Source organism: Mastomys coucha, unplaced genomic scaffold (assembly GCF_008632895.1).
Source record: "Mastomys coucha isolate ucsf_1 unplaced genomic scaffold, UCSF_Mcou_1 pScaffold15, whole genome shotgun sequence".
In the NCBI taxonomy this organism is placed as follows: domain Eukaryota; kingdom Metazoa; phylum Chordata; class Mammalia; order Rodentia; family Muridae; genus Mastomys; species Mastomys coucha.
Window position 1 is genome coordinate 91,264,446 of NW_022196897.1, and position 21,923 is coordinate 91,286,368.

The 21,923-nt window shown below is 38.4% G+C and overlaps 1 protein-coding gene across 4 annotated transcripts in view; it reads right to left on the reverse strand.

The window, feature by feature from the left end:
* Positions 1–21,923, reverse strand: part of Elp4 (elongator acetyltransferase complex subunit 4) — a 203,089-nt gene that overhangs the window by 61,898 nt on the left and 119,268 nt on the right. Inside the window, exons 10-11 of one of the 4 annotated variants that reach the window (XM_031371265.1) lie at positions 11,498–11,596; positions 10,132–10,515 (exon numbers count right to left, since the gene is read on the reverse strand). The exons of 2 other annotated variants lie outside the window; for them this stretch is intronic. In XM_031371265.1, the coding sequence (XP_031227125.1) occupies positions 11,525–11,596 (72 nt within the window). In that variant the 3' untranslated portion in view covers positions 10,132–10,515; positions 11,498–11,524. Of the gene's footprint in view, positions 1–7,797; positions 11,597–21,923 lie in introns of those variants that run through there. One more of the 4 variants, XM_031371264.1, reaches the window with a different exon arrangement.

Below are 21,923 nucleotides of genomic sequence, written 5' to 3' on the forward strand. Positions count from 1 at the left end.
TATTGGGGATTGAACTCAGGAACTTGCATATGCTAAGCAGGTATTTAAACACCAAGTGACATATCTGGCCCCTTGTTTTATTTATTTTGGAGATAGGGTCTAACCAACCTGTGAATACTGACCTTAAAATCACTATGTAGGTCAGATAGGCCTTGAACTTGTGACTGTTCTACTTCATACTCCAGAGTGATAGGGTTACAGATATATACCACCACACCTGGGCAGTTCTCTACTCTGGCTTTGTTGAGAGCCAAGAACAGGAGCAAGTAATCAAAACAGAAATTTTCTAGTGCTGCACTTCAATTCTCCAAGGGCATCAATGATTGCCTTGCTGGCAACCTGCTACCTTTAACAGCTCCACCACTTCTCCCACTGTCTTCTCAATCAGAGTCACTTCTGGCTCTCCTTCTTGCTGTAGCTCAAAGGTCTGCCTATGCCTGTACTTGACCACTGAGCTATACCTTTGGACCCAATGAAAATTCTCTCAGTAAATTATATTGTAGATGTTATCTTACTCTACTATCAGTCTTGAGAAACTGAAATGGATCTTCTTCTATCATTTACAAATAATCCCATGAATGTCCAATGCCAATCTCACTCTAAAATATTTGTCGTTACTTTGTGACCTTAAGGATTTGCTCTTTGTTTCATTCTCAGCAACAGTACTTACAAAACTCACAATGAAATACACATGCCATATGGCTATGGCGGTACTTCTATTTACAAATAAAAACCATTTAAATTTAGTTCAGGACAAAATTAAGACTTTCATCATACCTAATCATCGCCCCACCAAAGGCAGTAGAAATTGCTAATGTCTGACTGTTTATCACTATTATTTTCTGGAAAATGTTGTATATGAGTACTGCATTTACATTATGGTCATCTTGTTTTCTCTCTCTTCAACTCCTCCTATGTCCCTCTACCCCCTCTCAACTTCATGACCTCTCCTTTAACTGTTACTATTACACATACATGCGCACACACATACATGTAAATACAACCTGCTGAGCACATACAGTATTGTGTATAGGGTTGACTACTCAGGATTGGATCAGGGGCTCACCCCTGGAGAAAAACTGATTCTCTATTCTACAGCCATCAGTTGGCTGTAGCTCTTCATTTAGGCCCTGGACTTTGTGAGATTTCCCTCATCCACGTTGGCATGACAACTGGTATTGTCATTGTGCAGGTCTTTATTTAGGTGATCATATTGTTAAGATTTCATGGGTTCAGTTCACTGTCAGAGATAGAAAACACTATCAAGCAGATGTCTTGATTCTTGGACTCTTTTCTGCCCCTCTTCTGTGATACTGCCCGAGCGTTAAGTGTCTGGGTTGTATTAAGTGGATGGGTTGTACTGTAGATGTGTCAATTGGGGATGAGTTTTCCTTAGCCAGATGCTCCCTGCATTTCGACACATTGTGAATTTCTGTGATAGTTTTGACATCTCATGGCCTCTTTTGGCCAGGGATCAAAGGGAGGCTTCCTGAGATTGGCACTGGGTTTGTTAGGTAGTCTATGCCTCTTGGAGTGAATATTGTTACTCCAAGTGGCATAACTTCATTTAAATTATTTACATATGGATATATATGCACATACATTTATATGTGTTATTATGTATAATTGTAAATAAGCATAAAATAATGTTTCCTATGGCTTTATCATTGTCTTATTTTTACATTGGCAAGAACTGATTTGATAGATGGACTGTAAGAGATAAAGAGAATTGTCACATTTATTTTTGTCAGAAAGTTGAGAAAGAATTAGTTCAGTTGAAAAAAAAAGACCTATTGAACTTTAGTAACAATTCTGCTGCATGTAGAAACTGCTTTGTTTTGAAGAAAATAATACACATGGCTTCAATAGCAGTTTATATTTAACAGAACTAAATGGTCACATTTTCAAGTAAAATACGCCTTGGCATTTGAACAGCTGTTCTATCTAAGTCAGAACTGAATAGTGCTGTTAACCTTCCCAGCTGTGGCGGGGGCGGTTTGTTAGTCTAGTCCAGCATAAAATATGCAGAGTATACTTAAATTTGAAACTTTAAACACATATTTGTATTAAACTGATAAATTTTAGTCATATAAGACTATTTTAGATAAAGGCTTTATTTTTCTGTGAGTTACTTATTCTCAACTATACTGCATGTTTCAGAAGACTTTAGCTAATTAATAGATCCTTCTAAACCCATATACTTAGGTCACATATTTTAAACTTTACTTTTAATAATGAATAAAAATATATAAATTTTCTCTGTATATGGTTACAATAGAATTCCTGCAATCACAGGAAACTTGAATCACATTTTTCCCATCTTATAATCTGGCTTCAGAATTTTGATAACACAACAAAATTTAATGAGGAGAGGGTGAGGTAAAAGCCAGGATTGCTTCATCAGACAAGACAAAAGCTATCAGGGCCTGAGAGCAACATGACTATAGACCATGAGTTATGTGAATATATGGAATAACATTGTTCATCCAAATCAGATATATACTGCTATAAAGTGATCAATATCATAAAACACAGCATGGTTTGTAAGAAGAAATTTTACAGCTGATAAATGAAAATATTCTTAGCTACATACCACATATGTTCATGTACATGGAGCACACACTGCCATAGATACACATAGATATAGTTATCAATGTATCTTTATTGATAATGTATTATAAAGACATTTTCCCTCCCCTTCCCTTCGTTCCTCCTTCCTCGCCCGTGTGTTTTGGGGAGCTCAGAGTAACAGTGACAGTGATCTAGAGAACATTTTTTTGTACCTGGATACCATTGTTTTCTATCCCTTTTCTGACATACAAAAAAGTGTATGTGGAAGGCTATTGGTAAGATAGTTAATTCTAGGGCTTGGGCATATGAAGGATAAGCTATAGATAAAATTATTACAGAAAGTAAGGAACCACCAAAAGAGTGACCGAGACATGAGAAAAGACACAGAGCCAGACTGAAGAAGTGCACACTAAATTTTGGTAATTTGAACATAAAAGTAAATACTGGAATATAAACCATTAAATAATCTTTGCTGAGAATGGATGAATACACAGATGGGTAGACAGATTTCTTTTCTACAGAATTCTAACTAAAACACAGAAGGAATGCTGAAAACAGAAAATTATCACTTGACAGTCACAGATGTGTTCAATTCAGATGAAACTTCAGTTCAGTACAAGGAAGACAAAAGCCAGGTGCAGGAGCTGTCATTCTCTTGGGAAGGAAACAAAGACCTAAAGATCATTCTTCTAAAGTCATAGTCAGTCACTGTTCATCAACAAGAGACCTACTTATGACCCACCCACCCAGTAGGTATGTGCTGTGAGTGGGAAGTGTGGTGTATGTCTGCAGCACTCCTCTTCCCTGATAAACACCTGACCTGCTGCTGGGTAAGAAGCTCTGCTAGGTTCTGGGAAATCAGTGAGGAGCACAGGAATATGGTCTCTATGAATCTGGGCATGCGGAGGTGTGAAATGCAGTTGCTATGACAGAAAGTACAGGATGCTGTGGAAACACACATTGGAGGCACTGACTTCAGTGTGGATGGACTGGAGAAGTCTGACCCACTAAGCCACAGCCTCAAGGATACCTGGAAGTTATCCTGCTTGAAAAAACAAAGGGACAAGTGGAAAAGTTGTTAGAGGTGTCAGGTTGCCAGCAGAGGCAACCACTGTGTGTGTGCTGTGCTTGGGGAACTGAAGGAATTCAAATGCCCCCCACAGGAAAATTTCTGTTTTGCTCACCTACTCCTGTCCTTTATCCCAATTCTTAAGCAAAGCCAGAGTAGATAACTGGCAGCCATCACTCCTTATTCTTTCAAAATAAGCAATGGGGTCAAGATGTAAAAGGTCAATGAACTACTTAGGACTTTATCGTGCCCTTGAAATAGGAACATTAAGTCTTTTGAGGGCTTGGAGGATGGTTCAGTTGATTAAAGCTCTTTAATCAAGAGAATCAGATTCCCAGATCTACATAAATGTTGAGTGAACCCCAGCCTACTTGTAATCCAGTAAGCTGCCTAGCAAGGCTAGAGCAAAGTGAGCTCTGGGTTTGACTGGGAGACTCTGCCTCCAAAAGCATAAGGTGAAAACTGAGGAGCACTCCCCACATAATCATTAAACACACTCTCTCTCTCTTTTTCTCTCTCTCTTTCTCTCTCTAGCATGTGTACACATGCACACATACACACACACAGAGAGAGAGAAAGAGAGAGAGAGAGAGAGAGAGAGAGAGAGAGAGAGAGAGAGAAAGAGAGAGATCGATCAAGACATTCAGAAATAGTTCTTTCAATAAAAATTATTTCAGGAACCACATAACAAGTTCTAGAGGAAATCACTCACTACTATTTCTTTTTCTGTTAGACTCAATCATAGCACTCACTGACCACTCTAATTTACCTGATTATAATTTATCTCTGGATTTTTCTGTTTCCCACAATTTATGCGAAGAGGTTGAAAGAAACAGTCTATATTTTTCTCTCCAATTTAAATAATGCGGAGTTCAATTAAAAAAAAAGCAACTCACAAAACAAACAAACAACAACAAACAAACCAGGTACTGAAAGTGGTAGAAGAAAACACACAGTAGGTACCCTACAAGATATAACAGTAGGAAAGGACTTTCTGAATAGGACTCCATTTGCCAAGAAATTAAGGCCAACAATAAAATGAAAAGGTTTTTGCATAGAAAAGGAAAAAAAATCAATTGGGTAAAGAGGAAGACCAAAGTGGGGGAGAATCTCTGTTAATGATGAAGGTTCACATCCAGAATATATAAAGAACCAAAAAACCAAAACCAAAGCAAAACAAGAAAAAAAAAACCCAAAAAGGTTAAAAAATAAATGACCATTCAAAAGGTGAGTTATAGATTTGAAAAGAGAATTCTCAAAAAGAAATAAAAATTAAAGTGGCTAAGAAATATCTCAAAAAATATTCAGCATTGTGTTAGTTTTTTATGGCCATCTCATCTGTGGTTCTTGGCTTCAGATCTTCAGATGTGGGTAAATAACCTGGAGTAACCACGGAAAGAAGGAAAGTAAAGGAGATTCCATGGAGAGCTGAGCATGCTGATGTCTATCTTTAATTCCAGCCTTGCACCTTAGACATAGAACATAGAGGACCTGAGCTGTTCTGACTGGAAAGCCTCTAGACTAGCTTTTATAGTACCAGAAGGTGCTAAGAAAGCTTCCAAAAGAGGGAACCAACCAATAGTCCTATGAAGCTATGCTGACTGAGAACCACAATGATGACTGGGATGGTAGGAGAACTCTAAGGGTGTAATGGTGGCACTCATATCTTACTTGTAACCAAGAGCTGTCTAATTGGACTTGAGGCCAACAGAAAAGAAATCATGCCTGGTACTGGAAATCTAGCTAATTATCTCGGCCTAATGACATCATAGATTTTGGAGGAGAACTTACTTCCACTATTTTACTAACTTATATTAGTTCCTAACTGCATTCAAAATATTTGTCATTATACCGACAGATAAGTATAACTCTAATTCTTAATCAAATAAGCTTCTCTTTGCAGCAAATGGAGACCATTTACAAATCCCCACAACTGGTCCAAATACAGAGAATAACTCATCTTAGGATGCTCAGCCCTGATACAACTCCTGCACCTAAGACCCAGGGAACATGGTGGATGAGGATATGAACAAATTGTAAGAGCTAGAGGAATAGAAAGTTTCTTATGAGATTGTGTCTCCTAGAAGCGACAAGAAAGCTTTACCCCTGATACTTGGAAGTGGGCAGGGCTAGACAAAGAACTCTAGGCAACTAAGGAATATAGAGAATGGGAAAAGATGTCTTCCTCAGAGAGGGGCCTTTGAATTAGTTACCCAATACTTAATGGTCATCCCTGAAATCACAAATACAAACAACACAATGAATTTAACCCATGAGTACGCGCGCACGTGCGCATGCACGCGCACACACACACACACACATATACACACACACAGATAGAGGAGAAGGGTATGACTTTGAGAAAGAGCAGGGAGAAGGAGAAATGGAAGGATTTGAGGGAGAAAAAGGAAGTGGAAAAACAATGTAATATTTTAATTTTTAAACAAGGCATCAGAATAATGCTGTTCCTCTGAGCCCTGAATTCTTTAGGTTTCTTCAGAAAAGTCTGAATTCAGATAGTACAGTTCCTATTTTGTGAGATTTTCCCATTTAAAAAAAGCTTAAAGAATTTTAAAAAGCTAAGGTCCACTTTTGTGTTTTATTGTCCTGCCATGCTCCTCCATTGAATCCTTACTTAATTTCTTAAAACATGTGCTACTTCTATTGGTCAATATAAAGCTAAAGCCATATTTTCTTCCCTTCTTTTTGGATGGGCCTGCCTGTCTGCCTCTCTTCTTCCTTTTCTTTTTCCTTTTTCCCCTCCCCCCCTTTCCCTTTTTTCCTTTCCTTCCTCCTTTCCTTCCTTTCCTTTCCCTTTCCTTCCTTCCTTCCCTTTCCCTTCCCTTCCTTTCCTTTTCCCCTTCCCTTTCCTTTTCCATATTGGCTCAGACAGGCCAGGCTGGCTTCTAACTGGCTGTGTAGCTAGTCTCTCTCTATCAGGTACTGGGATTTACAGGCATGAGCCATCATGTGTTACATGTCTTTTGAACAATGCTTCAGTAACATGAGATAGATGTTATTCATTAAGGGGCTGGTTAAGGGACATGAAAAATTCTATCAAGAAATCAGCTTTGTTTTTATCTCAGGAAATTCAGACAGGAAATGATACTATGAAGACTCATGTTCTTCCTTTATAATTGGTACCATAGACAGTGTGCTGATTATCAAATTCAGAAATAACAAAGACACTTCTGCCATCAAATATGTCCTTTGGTTAAACAAATGGGAATATATTACTATTTTATTTGGTAAGGTTAAAAAAAATAAACATAGACAGTTAGCAAGGCAAGCCTAAATTTACTACAGCCTATTTTTAAAGCTCGAGATAAAAATTGAGTATTTATAAATGAGAAAATGATGTACTAAAAGCAAGACATTAAATCAATTTTAAGCCCCAACCACAATTTATAGCTGACTTTAAAACTCATGCACAAAACCTCAATCTACACAAAGGCCAGAAGCTGAATGCAGTGTAATCTATGAAACTGGTGCCTTTCACACAGCCTCTCACTGACAAGGTCGTTAGATACATGATATCTAAGTGAGCAGCTTATCCCTGCTTCATTACTGATAATTAAGACAAGTAATATTTTCTTGGCAGTAATGTGTCCGTTAACAGATACTGTCTAGTTTGCATAAAATAAGCATTAATTACCATAGTACTTCTCAGACTAAAAAAATTAAGTACCTGTGTAGCATGGCTTCATTGTTTCCCCCAAATTTCCTTAAAGTATTAGCAAACTCGAAAAACATGATGTACATAATAAGATGTTCATCTTACTCACATCCTGAGTCCATAAGGCATAGCACAACAACAGGGAAAGATTATGAAAAAGTGACTATTGGCAGTGATGCAACTTGAGACTACCATGTCAATTATCTGAACAAACATGATGCCACAAACAGCTATACTTCTTTGCTAAGACTCAAGTGACAGCATAGTAAATCTGGGAAGGCACAGAACAGTTTTTATGTTGGCAAGGAATAAAGTCAATTCAGTGTACCTTATTGGAAATCAAGAACTCAGGAAGCAGAAACAGAAGGAGCTCTGTAAGTTCTAGGATAGCCTAGTCTACACAGCAAATTCCAGGCCAGCCAATGCTACACAGTGAGACCTTGTCTCAAAACCAAACCAACCAACCAACCAACCAACCAACCAAACAACCAAGTATGTAAGAAAAGAGCTACTAAGTTCATTAACAGGGGCATATGGTCACTGACCCTGACCAGTAATGACTGATCTTTCCTAGGTACCAGGGGCTGTACCAGGTCTGTATGATGGTTAGCCATCTTCACAGAGATCTTAAGATGCTAACACTACTATTGTACCAATTTTACAACAAATGAGAAAAAGGCAAAGAACTTTGCCTCCTTTAACATAACAAACTAGTGGTGGGAAAGGTCTGGTGAACTCTCAAGTCAACTCCTGGTACTACAACTTACCTGCCTAACAGATTTAGGGGTTTCAAGTACTCTGTTTTTGAGAACAGTTAACCATATAACATTTTTTAAAGTATTTGTGAAAAGTACTAGAAGTCACCAGGCCATTTGTCCAGCAGCCTGAGGGAAAGATGACACTCGAAAGGAGGCATGAATGGGATAGAAGTAGTGCGCATACACACACAGGCACATGTACCACACACAGTCAGGCATGCCAAACAAGTGTCATTACCCACTGAGCTATCTTTCTGGCCACAAGGTCTGAAATTTTTAACCAAGTCTTCATACAAAATGGTTTCCAAGCCTGGATATAAAGATGAGGCTCATCTTTACAATGTGCCTGCCCTTCACTCCTCAGTTCCTTCATCAGTAGAAAGACTGTAACATCTAATCTAAGAGCTGTGGTGAGTACTGAATGAGCCCACAGTTAATGTGCTTAGAACTGAGCCTGCCCAGCACATCTGAAGAAAGAGGTGTGGTGATCACTGACTGGGAGTTTCTGAATCATGCCTATTTGTTATCACCCCAGTCTTGAAAACACACATTAGACTACTGGTGTACAGGTTTCTTTCTTAGGTATGCTGAGGAAGAAGAGAGGTTGACAACTCTTCTGAAGGACCTTACACCTTCTAACCTGCAAGAGCAGTTAGCTGATGATAGAGTTGTTAGCATAAAGCAGAGTATGAGACCCTTTGAATCAATGTTCTGGGCCAGTGGTCCTCAATCTTCCTAATGATGTGACCCTTTAATTGTGGTAACCCCAACCATAAATTATTTTTGTTGCTATGTCATAATAGTAATTTTGTTTCTGTTATGAATCATAATGTAAATACCTATGTTTTCTGATGGTCTTAAGCGACCCCTGTAAAGGGTCATGGGATTCTAAAGGGGTCACATCCCACAATTCGAAAACCACTTTAGACAGTGTGGGTAAGAGGAGTATCCTTCAGGGATGGGTACATGAGGCCAAAGTTTTATAACAAAATGATCTAAATTCTAGCTTTGCTATTGAGTAGCCATGTGATACTGATACAGTTTCTTAGACTGTTTGGACTCCTCCTTACATTGACATGAAGGTAAGTAAAGCTGGACCCAAAACAACTGGTACAGTGGCTGACCACACGGCCGGGAATAAAGGGAGAGGCACAGAGAAGTCAGGTAACATTTCTAGTTCACACAACTAGGTCACACCACTAGGCAGTTGAAGCACCTTCTGCTCTATACCAGGAGGAAAGCAACAAAGACATCAACATAGCATAAGTTCCTGCCTGAATGAGGAGCTTGAGGAGGCGCCACTAGAGGACGGATGGATGACATGGGAGATAGTTTTGCATGACTGACTTTAGGAAGATGAATACAGGGAATGTATTTGCTCAAGTCAAAGGACAACAGCACTTTTATATACCTGTGTGTGCATCAGCTTGAAAAAATGATCCACTGTACAGTGCCTAGCAATTCCATTCCATGTGAGGAGTCCCATATGGTGTCAGTGCTTTGCAAATTTTGTTATTGTCTTGAGTGACAAATAACTATGCATATAACTGTCCTATTTTTAAACAACTTATTACCAGAAATGACATTTATTGTTTTTGGACAAAGGGAGGAAATTCAGGGCCAACAATTTCTTCAAAGCAATAAAAGGATGTTTTTGTTTAAATTAATGAAGACATTGTAATCTACTCAATATAGGATAATTCAAGTGGGCTTGTGAGATAGCAGAGTAGGTGGAGGTGCATCTGGCCCAACCTGAGGATCTGAGATCAATTCCTGTGACCCACACAGTAAAAGGAGAGAACTGATTCCTGTAATTGTCCTCTGATGTCCACATCCTTTATCCATGTTACATATGCTCCCCCACAAATAAAGAATGCAATTTTAAAAAGATGATATCGCTATAATTAGGGTAACTCTATCTCATCCATGAAATATATTTTTTTATCCACTTATCCCCCTCTCTGTGTGTTTGTTTACCCATGTGTGGGAGTACATGTGGAGGCCAGAGGCTGATACCAATAATCTTCCTCAGTCACTTAGCTATCTTATTTATTTATTTATTTATTTATTTATTTATTTATTTATTTGAGACAATGTCTCTCATTGAACCTGGAACTTGTTAATTGGCTAAATTCACTGGTGGGCAACCCTTGGCTAAAATCACTGGTGGGCAACCCTCAGAAGTCCTTCTGCTTCTATCTTCACAGCACTAGGATTACAGACATGTACTGTATTCAGCTTTTCATGTGGGTGTTAGGAATTAGAACTCAAGTTCTGAGGCTTGCAAGGGTAGAGGGGATTATAATAGTTAAATATGTCAACTTGATGAATTCTAGAATCTCCTGGGAGATGGGCTTTAGACATGCCAAAAGAAATTACCTTGATTCATTTAATGGTAGGACCAGGCTACTGTAGGTGGCAACTCTCTCTGGGTCGGCATCCTGGATTGTATAAAGAGGACAGAATGAGCTGAGCACAAGTTTCCTTCTGTTTCCTGATGGTGGATGCAATGTGACCAGTTATCTTAAGGGCTTTCCTTGATAGACTATACTTTGGAACTGTGAGCCAAAATAAACCCTTCTTTTTTTAAGTTGCTTTTTTGTGCTTTATCACAGCAATGACAAGCAACTAAGACAGTGGGTGACAGGGACCAGAACTCAGGCGTTCAAGCTTGCATGGCAAGCACTTTACCTACAGAGTGCTATTTACTTTTTCACAAAACAGAAACCTAGGTTTCAGTACAAAGAGAGCTTGGCAGTACTGCAGTAGTAAATATATGTATTTTAGAGAAATGGAGAATTCCACTGGCTGTTGCATAAACAGTGTTTGAGCCTCTATTTTGTGCAGTCTCAAAAGAGATGTACTAGAATGCCCTCTGCTCTCTTAATTTGCCTTACATCATGAATAAGAAACCACTAAGTTCTGAATACTGGCAGTTCAGCTATCAGAGAGTGGGAGCAATTGTTGTTACTCCTTGGACTGAATCCTGGCACTGGCACCTAAAAGCCATTTACTCTTGTGCACAGGACTTTTTCTCTGAGTCTCAGATCTCTTTGATGAGAAGAAAGTGGCAAACTGCAAGGATGGTTCTGAAGTCTGAGACAGCTCATATGCGTATGTGTAGAACCATCTTTTCCTTCTATGAAAGAAGCATTATTTTGATCCCATTTCATAGGACCCATCAGTATCTGCCTGTTATGTAGACCATAGAGAGATCTCTGCCTGTTGATGATTATACCACCAAATTTCCAAAGGTAGAACAATGCCTCCTAGTCTGTGTGAAACACTACAACCACCACACAGATCAGCCTTGTGTCAAGTCTGTCATACAGAATACCTTATCTAATCTTCACAACAGTTCTCTTTATTGCCATCTAAGTGGTGAGGAAACCGAGGCAGAGAGGAATTACTTCCTGGACTTACAGAACCAATAACTGGCAGTGCTTATTTTCATAGTGAGTCCTTGGGACCGTTCAGTCTCAGTGTAAGCCAGTGTGCCATGATTTTCAGAGTACACAGAACCTGGGGTGGAAAATGAGTGGTTTTAGGCTTCCTGTGACAAGCATAAAGCAGGTGAACTTTCACATACAGAAATCTCCACATTTCCCCTGACCCTCCATTCTGACAAACACCTCAACTCAAACAGCATGTGGGAAGAAGGCTGTCTTATTACTGGGCTAAGTCACTCTGCAAATAGGTATAAAGAGGCAGACGCTAAAAGCACTTTCAGATGGCAAGAGACTACCAATTAATAAATACTAACCATTCATTAGTATACTAAATAAAGAGTGTAATCTGGAAAGCATGTCCGAAATACTAACATGAACTTTGAGCAAGGTGCTTACATGCCTCAGGGACTGTGAATAGCACTGTGCTCAGTGACAAAGCTAACAAGGTGCATGACTAACAGAAAACCAAAGTTTGTACATAGTCTGCTGCTCTCATAATAATGGTAAAATATGCAAACAGAATTAGAAACTCCCTTTAATTTTTATCTTTATTAACCATATGAATTTATCTCGTTTATATGCAAATCAAATTAATATACCATGGATTTTGATGTTGCAGATTCTAGTGAGTTTTGGGTATATACTGGTTTACTCTTTACAATGGAATTACTACATAAGAGTAATAGTGGAAGTTGATTTCCAATAAATTCCACTAACTGCATGTTTAATAGATATTTATTGGGTACACACTACCTAAGACTATGCTGTGAAGATTTAAAATACACACATGGTTACCTTCCTGTTCTATTTGCTACACAAAGTCTTTAATTAACAAAATCTGGCAGTTGTATTTTCTGTTCTGAAAACTTCTCTACTTTAATATATCTGGTCAGATTTATTGTTGTACCAAAAGACCATAGTAATAAGAGGAAAAGTTAACAATAGTCTAAATAACACGAATCTTTCATACCCTATGGAGTACGAAAGACTGAGTTTATCTTAGGATTGGAATTCAGATTCAAGTACTTGTGTCCTCATCCTCAAAGGACATTTATTTTCAGTTATGTAAGTAGAAAGTTGGTCCAAGCGGGTGAGGACAGAAGTGGAGCTAGAGAGAAACCACCACATGGTATACACAGTCATAGTACAATAATCTCACATTCTCACACATCAGGACTGGTATCACAGCACCTTTCTTTGTAAGGAGGGATGCTAATATTTGGATAGCTGCAATTAGTTTGAGAGTAATGAATTTCTACAAAGCATCTGTTTTTTTCTGAAGTATTGTGGTTAATGCCTGATTTGCGTGAAAATATAAATAACCTCTTGCTCAGCCTCAGAGCATCATCAAGCTTTAACAGATGGGCCCCATTTAAAAATCATTTGTTAAGATACCTCACATTTATCCAAAAGGCTGTCAATCATGATTCTATGTGTTTCTGTCATAAATTGCTTGAATCCTGTGCATTGGTAGAATTTATACCACACAGTAGTATCTATATTTAATTTGATTTGGGACAATGCTGATTTTTTATTTTTTTTTTAGAACTCCTGCAACTAAAAAACTGATAGTTATGAAAAATAAAGCTAAGCATAAAATTAACATGAAAATGCAGAAAGATTGCAAGGAGCCATTGTGTGTGGGAAACTACTGACAAACTATTTGGGCCTACCTGTGACTTGAATGCTTTCCTTCCCCTCTCCTTTGTACTCAGAAACGTAGAATGTAGAACAGAGGCTTGCTGTGCCTGTTCTGTATTGTTTACCTACCTTTCATAAAAGGTATACAACATGATGCAGGTAATTAAAGTTTCATAGCCCATATCTCTGAAAATTCATGCTACAGGTCACCTAGGATTGCACCATGCCAAATGACATGGGCTCTCTAATGCTGACTTTCTACACACTGCTCAAAGCTTTTGGCTATTCTCAAAATTCTGTCTTTTCTCAGTTTTGATGAGAGTCCTGTACAGGGTTCACCTTCCTTTACTTTTGAATTTAAATATGTTTTCTGATCTTATTCAAACAGGTTCAATTATAAATTATAAGCTATGTATAATGACTTCTGTTACAGTGTAGATATAAAATGTAGATATATACCTAAGGCCATATATTGAAGGCTTGGTACCCAAGTGGTAGCACTTTTGAGAAGTGACTGGGTCACAAATATGTTAACTTTATCAAAGGATTAATCCGTTGATGAGTTTAGAATTGAATGAGTTACTAAGAAGTGGAGCTTGGTTAGAGGAAGTGGCTGTTAGGGCATGTCTTTGAAAGGTCTCCAAGGATCCTTGTCTCTAGTATATTTTCATCTCTTCTTTTTTCCTTTTTGACTGCATGAACTGAGATTTCCTTAGCCATGCTGTTTGCCATGCCATAGGCTTAAAAGTAAATCCCGAGCATGGATTGAAATCTCTAAAGTTGTGGGCCAAAATGAGCACTTTCTCCTTATTTTTGTTCAGTGACAATAAACTAATACAAGTGTTAAGTTTCTCTCTTTGGGTCATATATCTCCTCTGAACAAGTTCATGTACCCAGATATTTATAAATTACTTCCATATCCATGATGTCCTATGTTTCTTATTTCAGTACAGGACACCTTGACACCTTAATTTAGTTACCTCCTCCCCCTTCACTAGGTAATTAAGTTCAGTTCATTTTATTAATTCTGATAGGTTCCTTCCTCAAGGAAGGCCATGCTGAGGACAAGGACAATCTGGCCTCTTAACACAGTTTCCTAACTACACTACAGTTTTGTCACTCCTTTACAGTTTAGATAAACTGTAACTTTTCACATTGCTGCCAGAGTGAAACTTGTAAAGCCAGAGTGATTTATTATTCTTGTATGGAATACTTAAGTAGCTTTGTATTACCCTGAGAAGAAATCCAAAGTGGATGTGGGGAGAGACATGGCTCTTTCATGAAGGGTTTCCTTTTCTTACTCAGGTTCAAACTGAAGTCTTGCCAGATATGATGATTAACTCCTGTAACTTACCACTTGGACAGATGAACTAGGATTGCTGTGAGTTCAAAACAATCCTAAGTCACCTATTGAGTTCTCTAGACGTGGCTACTGAATGAGAACTTGTCTCAAAGGAGACAGGCAGGCAGACAGACAGACGGATGGACAGACAAGCTAGCTGACTGACTAGCTGAAGTCTTAATGAAATGGATTCTTGTATCTAGTTATAGTAACTATGCCTGAATTTAGGAAAATTAAGATCAGAAGCTATACTACAATAGCAGAGAAAACTAAAGATCAGAACTACACATGTGTAATACCTAGAATAAAAACAGTGTTTGGATAAATAACACGTTAGGTTTGCTGGTATTGATAAGAAGGACACACTTAATTAAGGCCAAAACGACAATATGATGAAATTTTGGCTCTGCAGATTCTGTCATTAGTGAAAGATTCGTCACCAGCAGTACCAACTGGATAAATCAACTGGGATAGACAGAGGGAAGACTAAGTGAGCAAACTTTGAGAATAAACTTCCACCTACTATCAAGAGCAGTCACATTCTTGGAAGAATTACAGAAATTGGTGAGACTATCAAGGACATGAAAAATGCAGGGATGGTGGTTCTCATCATATCCCCCTTCAACTCTCCTATGTGACTGTGCACAAGACAGATGGACCATGGGGAATGATATAGTTAACTATCTCAAACGTAATGAAGTAGTAGTTGCAGCACTTGCACTAGATGTGTTGTCCTTACTTGAGTAGTTTAACACATCTCACACGGTACTATTGATCTACATTTTACTTTTGGGTAGCAAGGACGGCAGTATACCTTTACAGTATTACTTCAAGGATATATTAGCTCTCCAGCCCTGTCTTAGAACTTAATGCAAAGGGATCATCTTTGTCTGCCTTTCCATAAATTACTACACTGGTCAATTATATTGGTAACATCATACCAGGTGAGCGGGAGGTAGCAACCACTTTGGACAAGTTGGAAACACAGATGTGCAGAAGAGGATGGGGAATAAGACTAACCGAAATTCAAGGACTTCTACCTCAGTAAAATTTCTAGGAGTACAGTGGTGTGGAACATGCAGAGATATTCCTTCTAAGATAAAGGACAAGTTATTACACCTGGCCTCTCCTACCCCCAAGAAAGAAGTACAATGTTTAGTGGGCCTATGTGGATTCTAGGGATGGCATGTCCCCTCGGTGTGTTAATCTGACCCATATTCCAAGTAATCTGGAAGGTTGCTAGCTTTCATTTGGGCTTTTTAACAGGTCTAGGCTGCTGTGCTAGTCTATTAATGAACCATATGACCATAGACAACTATTCTCCATTTGAGAGGCAGATCTGGGTCTTTAGTAGATATTGGGCTTTAGTTGAAATTAAATGTTTGACAATGATCTACCAAATTACCATGAGCTGCCCATCATGAGCTAGGTATTTTCTGATTCAGCAACTCATTAAAGTAGGGTATGCACAGCAGCAATCCATTATTAGGGGAAAATGGCATATGTGTGATCAGGTCTGAGCAGGTTCTGAGGGCACAAGCAAGATACGAGAAAAAATTGCCTAAATGCCTATGGTTTCTACTCCTGTTACAATGTCATTTGTTCCCAGGCATGTACCTGTAGTCTTCTGGGGTATGTCTTATGACAGGCTGGCTAAAGAAGAGAAGATTATGGCCATTTTCTGATCATTCTGCATGCTGTATTAGCACCACTTTGAAGTGTAGAGCAATGCCATTACAACCCCTTTCTGGGACAACCCTGAGGGATACTTGTGAAGGAAAAGCATCACAGTGGGCAGAGCTTCAGACAGTATACATGGTCATACATTTTTCTTAGAAGGAGAAATGGCCAGATGTGTGATTGTTCACTGATTCATGGGCTGTAACCAATGGACTAGCTGAATGGTCACTAATTTGGAAAATTGATCAGAAATACATTTGGGAAAAAGTATGTGGATAGATCTTTTCAATTAGGCAAAAGATATAAAGATAATTGTGTCCTAGGCTCATGAAAAGGTGACTTCAAAGAAGGAAGAGTTCTGTGAACAGCTGGCTTTTCTCAGGTCATTCTTGTTATTGTCCAATGGGCCCATGAACAAAATGGTCATGATGGCAGAGAATGGAGGTTATGCATGGGTTTAACAACAGAAATTTCCCCATACCAAGGCTGACTTGGTTACAGTTGTTGGTGACTACTGGATTTTCCAGAAGTAGAGACCAACACTGAGCCTCCAATGTGGCACAATTTCCAAACTGAGCCTCCAATATGGCACCATTTCCCACCATGCCTTTGTGGGAAGGACAGTGCTTTGTCATTACTGAAGTAGATACTTAGTCTGGTTATGGATTTGACTGTGCATCAGTTAATGCTTCTGTCCAAACTACCATCCATAAACTTACAGAATGCCTTATCATGCATGGCATGCCATGAAATATTGCTTCTGCTCAAGGAACTTACTTCACAGCCAGAGACTTGTGACAGTTGGCTGAACTCATGGACTTTACTGGTCTTACTGTGTTCCTCATCATTCCAAATTAGATAGCATCCATATTACAATGCATATTCCATTTTTTCTTCTTTAAAAAAATATAAACTCATGCTAGGCTTGGTGGCATCTGCAGATGCAGAGACAGGTCTGCTTTACAAATTGAGTTTCAGGATGCCAATGTCATTTAGTGAGACTGTCTCACATCAATCAATCAATCAATCAATCAACCAACCAACCAACCAACCAACCAACCAACCAACCAACCATACAAAATATCAAATGATTGATAAAAACTGTCCATTTTCATAATTGTTATACAAATAAGAAAGTCATACAGCATGCTGGAAGGTAGTGAGAGCTATGAGAAAGTGAGCCAGTTAGGAGTGATTGAGAATGGCAGAATGAGCATGCACTGCTGCTCTGGAAGGATGCTCAAGAGAGAAGTCTCATTAAGAAGGTGATATCTCAACAGATATGTGAGCACATCCTGCACTGAGGATGTTACTTCTGAGGCTTAGTAAGTCCAAACAAGGAGGCCAGCGTGGTCAAACAGAAGAAACAGCATGAAAGGAACCAGAAGCTGATATTAGAGTTAGACAGCTGGTCATACAGCATTGGGGGCCACAAAGGGCTTTTGGGAGGAAAACTGGTCATGTGAGAAAGGGCAGTCATTTCAGCATCTGTCTGAAAAGAGGCTAAAGGACATCAGGGCTGAGCAGGGGGTTAGTTAGGAGGCTGTACGGCTCTAGGCCATTCAGGATTATGACTTGGACTGAATGGTCCAAGGGAGGTGGTAAATGGTTTTAGTTATGAACATGTTTTGAAGCATAAGTCAACACTTAAAATGGTTCTCTGTTAGAGTGAATATTGGATGAATAGTGACTGTCTTATTCTAAGAAATGGGGAGGGGGTGTGTCCTATAAAAACACAAAAAGGAATATATGGCTATACTTTTTTTAAAACAGAAGGACTTCTGCTGTAACTCCTACAGAACTGTCTTAGGGATTAAGAACATGAATGGATAGTGTGCATCTCCCACAGTACCCGCTCTTAACATTTTATAGATTTATAAGTACAATTTGTTTAGTTTTGTTTTCTAAGCCAGGGTATCATTTAGCCCAGATGACATTGAACCCTTGATCCTCCTGCCTCTACCTTCCAAGTATTAGAAATACAGGCATGTGCCATCATGCTTGCTTTAATATATTTTAAAAAAATCTGCAGTGTGCTAGTCATTTCTAGTAGACTAACTTCTCATGACTCCTTACTTGTAGTAAGAACTCTGTTCATTCAACCTGTCTGGCCCTTATTCTTTTAAAAGAGTTTTTTGTTTAAATTTAAAAACATTTATTTATTTATGCATATGTATGTATGCCTGCTTGAGTTTATGTGCACTATGTGTATGAAAGTGCATTGGTTACTTGGCCCTGGAGTTACAGGCAGTTCTGAGCTGCATGATGTGGATGCTTGGACCCAACCCCAGGTCCACTGCATAATAGTAACTGCTCTTAACTGTGGAACAACCTTTTAGCCTAGGCCCTTATTCATTACTTCTAGCTGACAGTGTTGTTGGTTTTTTTTCCATAAAATAATTCATGTGCTAAGGAAACTAAAGAAATAAATAAATGCCTTCTTTTATAACAGAGATAAGAAAAGAAACAGTAACTAAACACTTGGTTTTAGCTATTTCCAAAGTCATATTGCTACCATACTATGTAGAAATAAACCCAACACATTTCACAATGCAGGTGCTCTTTTAAAAAGATGTGCTAGAAACATAATGCTAGTGCCAATCGCTCTGTGTGTATGTATTCATATGTTATATGTACATATTTGAATGCATGCATGTGGAGGTCAGAGGTTTAAGTTGGTTATCTTCCTTGACTAGGCCAGCTAGCCAATAAGACCAGAGATTACCCAGTGCTGGGGTTAAGGATGTGTACTACCATGTGTGACTTTTATGTTAGTGCTGGGGATCTGAACACAGTTCCTCATGCTTGTGCAGCTGGCATGGGACCAACTGTGCCACCCCCAGCCCTACTTTCACTCATTGAAGCAAGACTTAGATTTGTTTTAGTAATATGGTAGAATAATTACTTATAAAATTAAATTCTTTTAGAATTTGTGTTCTTTAAAATCATATTTAATTCCATATCTTTGGTTGAAGAGATAAAACATGCCCTGACATTCTTCAGATAGACCTTATTAGATGACCCAGGAAGGTGTTACTTTCATTTACTTCTAATATTAAAACTTATTACTGGAAAGATGAAAACAAAACAAGTTGATAGGTCAAACTAAAAATCATAATTCATATGAGTAGAGTTATAAATAAGACTTCTCCCTTCCATACCAAGTATTTTGGCATAGCTTTCTAAATATGCTCATAATATAAACTCCTACTTAGTCAAAAATATATTTCCTTATTCTCGACCTTTTATTAAAGGGAATGTGTCAGATAAAGACATAGTGATAACTGAAAGCAACACATTGAGAGGTTTCCTATTGAGATAGCAAAAGCATGCAGGCCAGTGAACACCTAACTCAATTTTTTTTCATATTCAGAAAGCAGAGACTGTGTCTTCAGTGATCTGATATGAATCCTTTTTAAATAAAATGTTCTACAACATTTACACTCTCAAAGTGACTCAAGGAGTTATTAAAACCATTCTTTTCAATGTGCCATTAAAATGCCATTACCCTCGGAGCTCCCAGGGTCTCAACCACCAACCAAGGACTGCACATAGAGGGGTCTGATTGTTCAAGCAGCATGTGTATGGTAGAGGATTGCAAAATCGATCATCAATAGGAGGAGAGGACCTTGGCCCTGTGAAGGTTCTATGCCCCAGTGTAGGGGAATGCCAGGGCCAGAAAGTGGGAGAGGGCGGGGTGGCAGGCATGGGGAGGGGGGAGGCAACAGGGGTTTGTTTTTGTTTGTTTTTTTGTTTTTTGGAGGGGAAACTGGGAAAGGAGAAATTCGCATGTAAATATAGAAAATATCTAAAATAAAAAAAAAAAAAAAAAAAAAAAAGATTCTACACACAACTGGTCTTCTTGCTCATTTCTATTAAAAAGCAACTCCAATGGTTTGACTTTCTTTCCAATGCAGCAAGTAGATTGGGTAACATACAATATTTCTTACAGTTCAAGGCCATCTTAAACAGTGAGTTGTATTTTAACAGTTAAGAGCTTCTTGAAAATGAGCTGTATTATATGAATCAACCCAAATAGTAAAATGAATGATTCTCTCAAACAGAATAAGATAACCCAACTACAACTTCACCAGACAAACTCTTATCAGGTAAAATATCAATATATAATTTTGTGAAGGAGAAATTTCAAAGCATATTTGGGGGTTTTACATAATTTTATTATGAATAATTCATATCCTCTATGCCTTATGACAGTTAGTTTTCTCCCAATCTCTCTCTCTTTCTTTGGTGTTGTCTGGGGTTGACCCTGAGGGCCTACATATGCTAATACACACTGTTATGAGTGAGCTTTGTCCTCCTAATCTCACCATAAAGCTTTGATAATTAAGTCTGAAAGTCTAAAAACTAACACACATACACACATATGCACACATGTATAATTTTTTTCAACTTTCACAGTCTTCTGACTTATCACATTCTGTTATGCTTTGGGCCATTTAAAGATACTCCTGTTTGATTTAATAAAATTTCACTTTTATTTATGAATTGGAAAACTAAATAAAAATTTTATAGTTTATAATCGGTGAGAGTAAATATATGAATATATGATGAGATTATCATTCTGCATTGAAAATATAATAATGAATGCTAGGCATGGTGGTACATGCCTTTGATCCCAGCACTATGGAGGAAAAGGCAAAGGTAGACAGAATTCTGAGTTCTAAGTTAGACAGGAATACACAATGTCTCTTTCATTCCACATAGGTACTAAAGAAAACAAAAAATGCTGATATGTCTTGTAAATTTTATTAATTTCTGGATTATTCCTTCTGTAAGTTCAGTTCCAGGGGATCTGAAGCATTTCTTCTGATCTTTGCAGGCACCAGGCACACATATGGTGTCATACATACATATATGTAGACAAAATACTATACACATAAAATGACTAAATAAATCCCCCCAAAGCCAAGGCCAAAATGATGTTTTAAAAAGAAGTAATAGTTGATCTAAATGAACAATTAAAAAAATCCTCAGAGACTTCTATACTAAACAGTACTGGCAGAGAATACTATGCTAGCTCTACTCCATGACTTCTTAACATAGGCTCCAAATGAACTTGCTGGTAAAGGCTGTCCATAGTGTGTCCTTTTGGACATGTCTAGAGGTTTTCCTATGTGTACAATAAATCAAGGCTAAAGAGTAGGTTTAGGGGCTGGAGAGATGGCTCAGCAGTTAAAAGTACTGACTGCTCTTTCAGAGTTCATGAGTTCAATTCCCAGCAACCACATGGTGGCTCACAACCATTTGACCATTTGTAATGGGACCCGATGCTCTCTTCTGGTGTTTCTGAAAACACCTACAGTGTACTCATCATATGTATATATATAAATTAAATAAATAACATCTTTAAGGAAAAAAAAAGAATAGGCTGTTCTTGGTGGTCATTCATTGTACTGGCATCTCTAAAACACTATCTTCTGCTGTAACTAGGCTTCTCCAATAGCCTCTCATAGGCTCTCTTCATGGTGCCAAGCCTCAACTCCTTTGCATGACCCTTTCAGTCCTGGGCCATCAGTTGCAACTGAGGCTGCACTTCCACTGTGCTGAGCCTCAGCTGCTCTTCATGACCCCTTCATGCCTTCAAAAGCAGTACCACCTGAGTGACTCTTACACATTACCAAGTTCTGCTGCAGCTTAAGGTACAACCTTGGCTATCTCTGGAACACAGCCTCTTTGTTCTCAAAAAAAAAAAAAACCACTTTCCAGAAGATGTCAC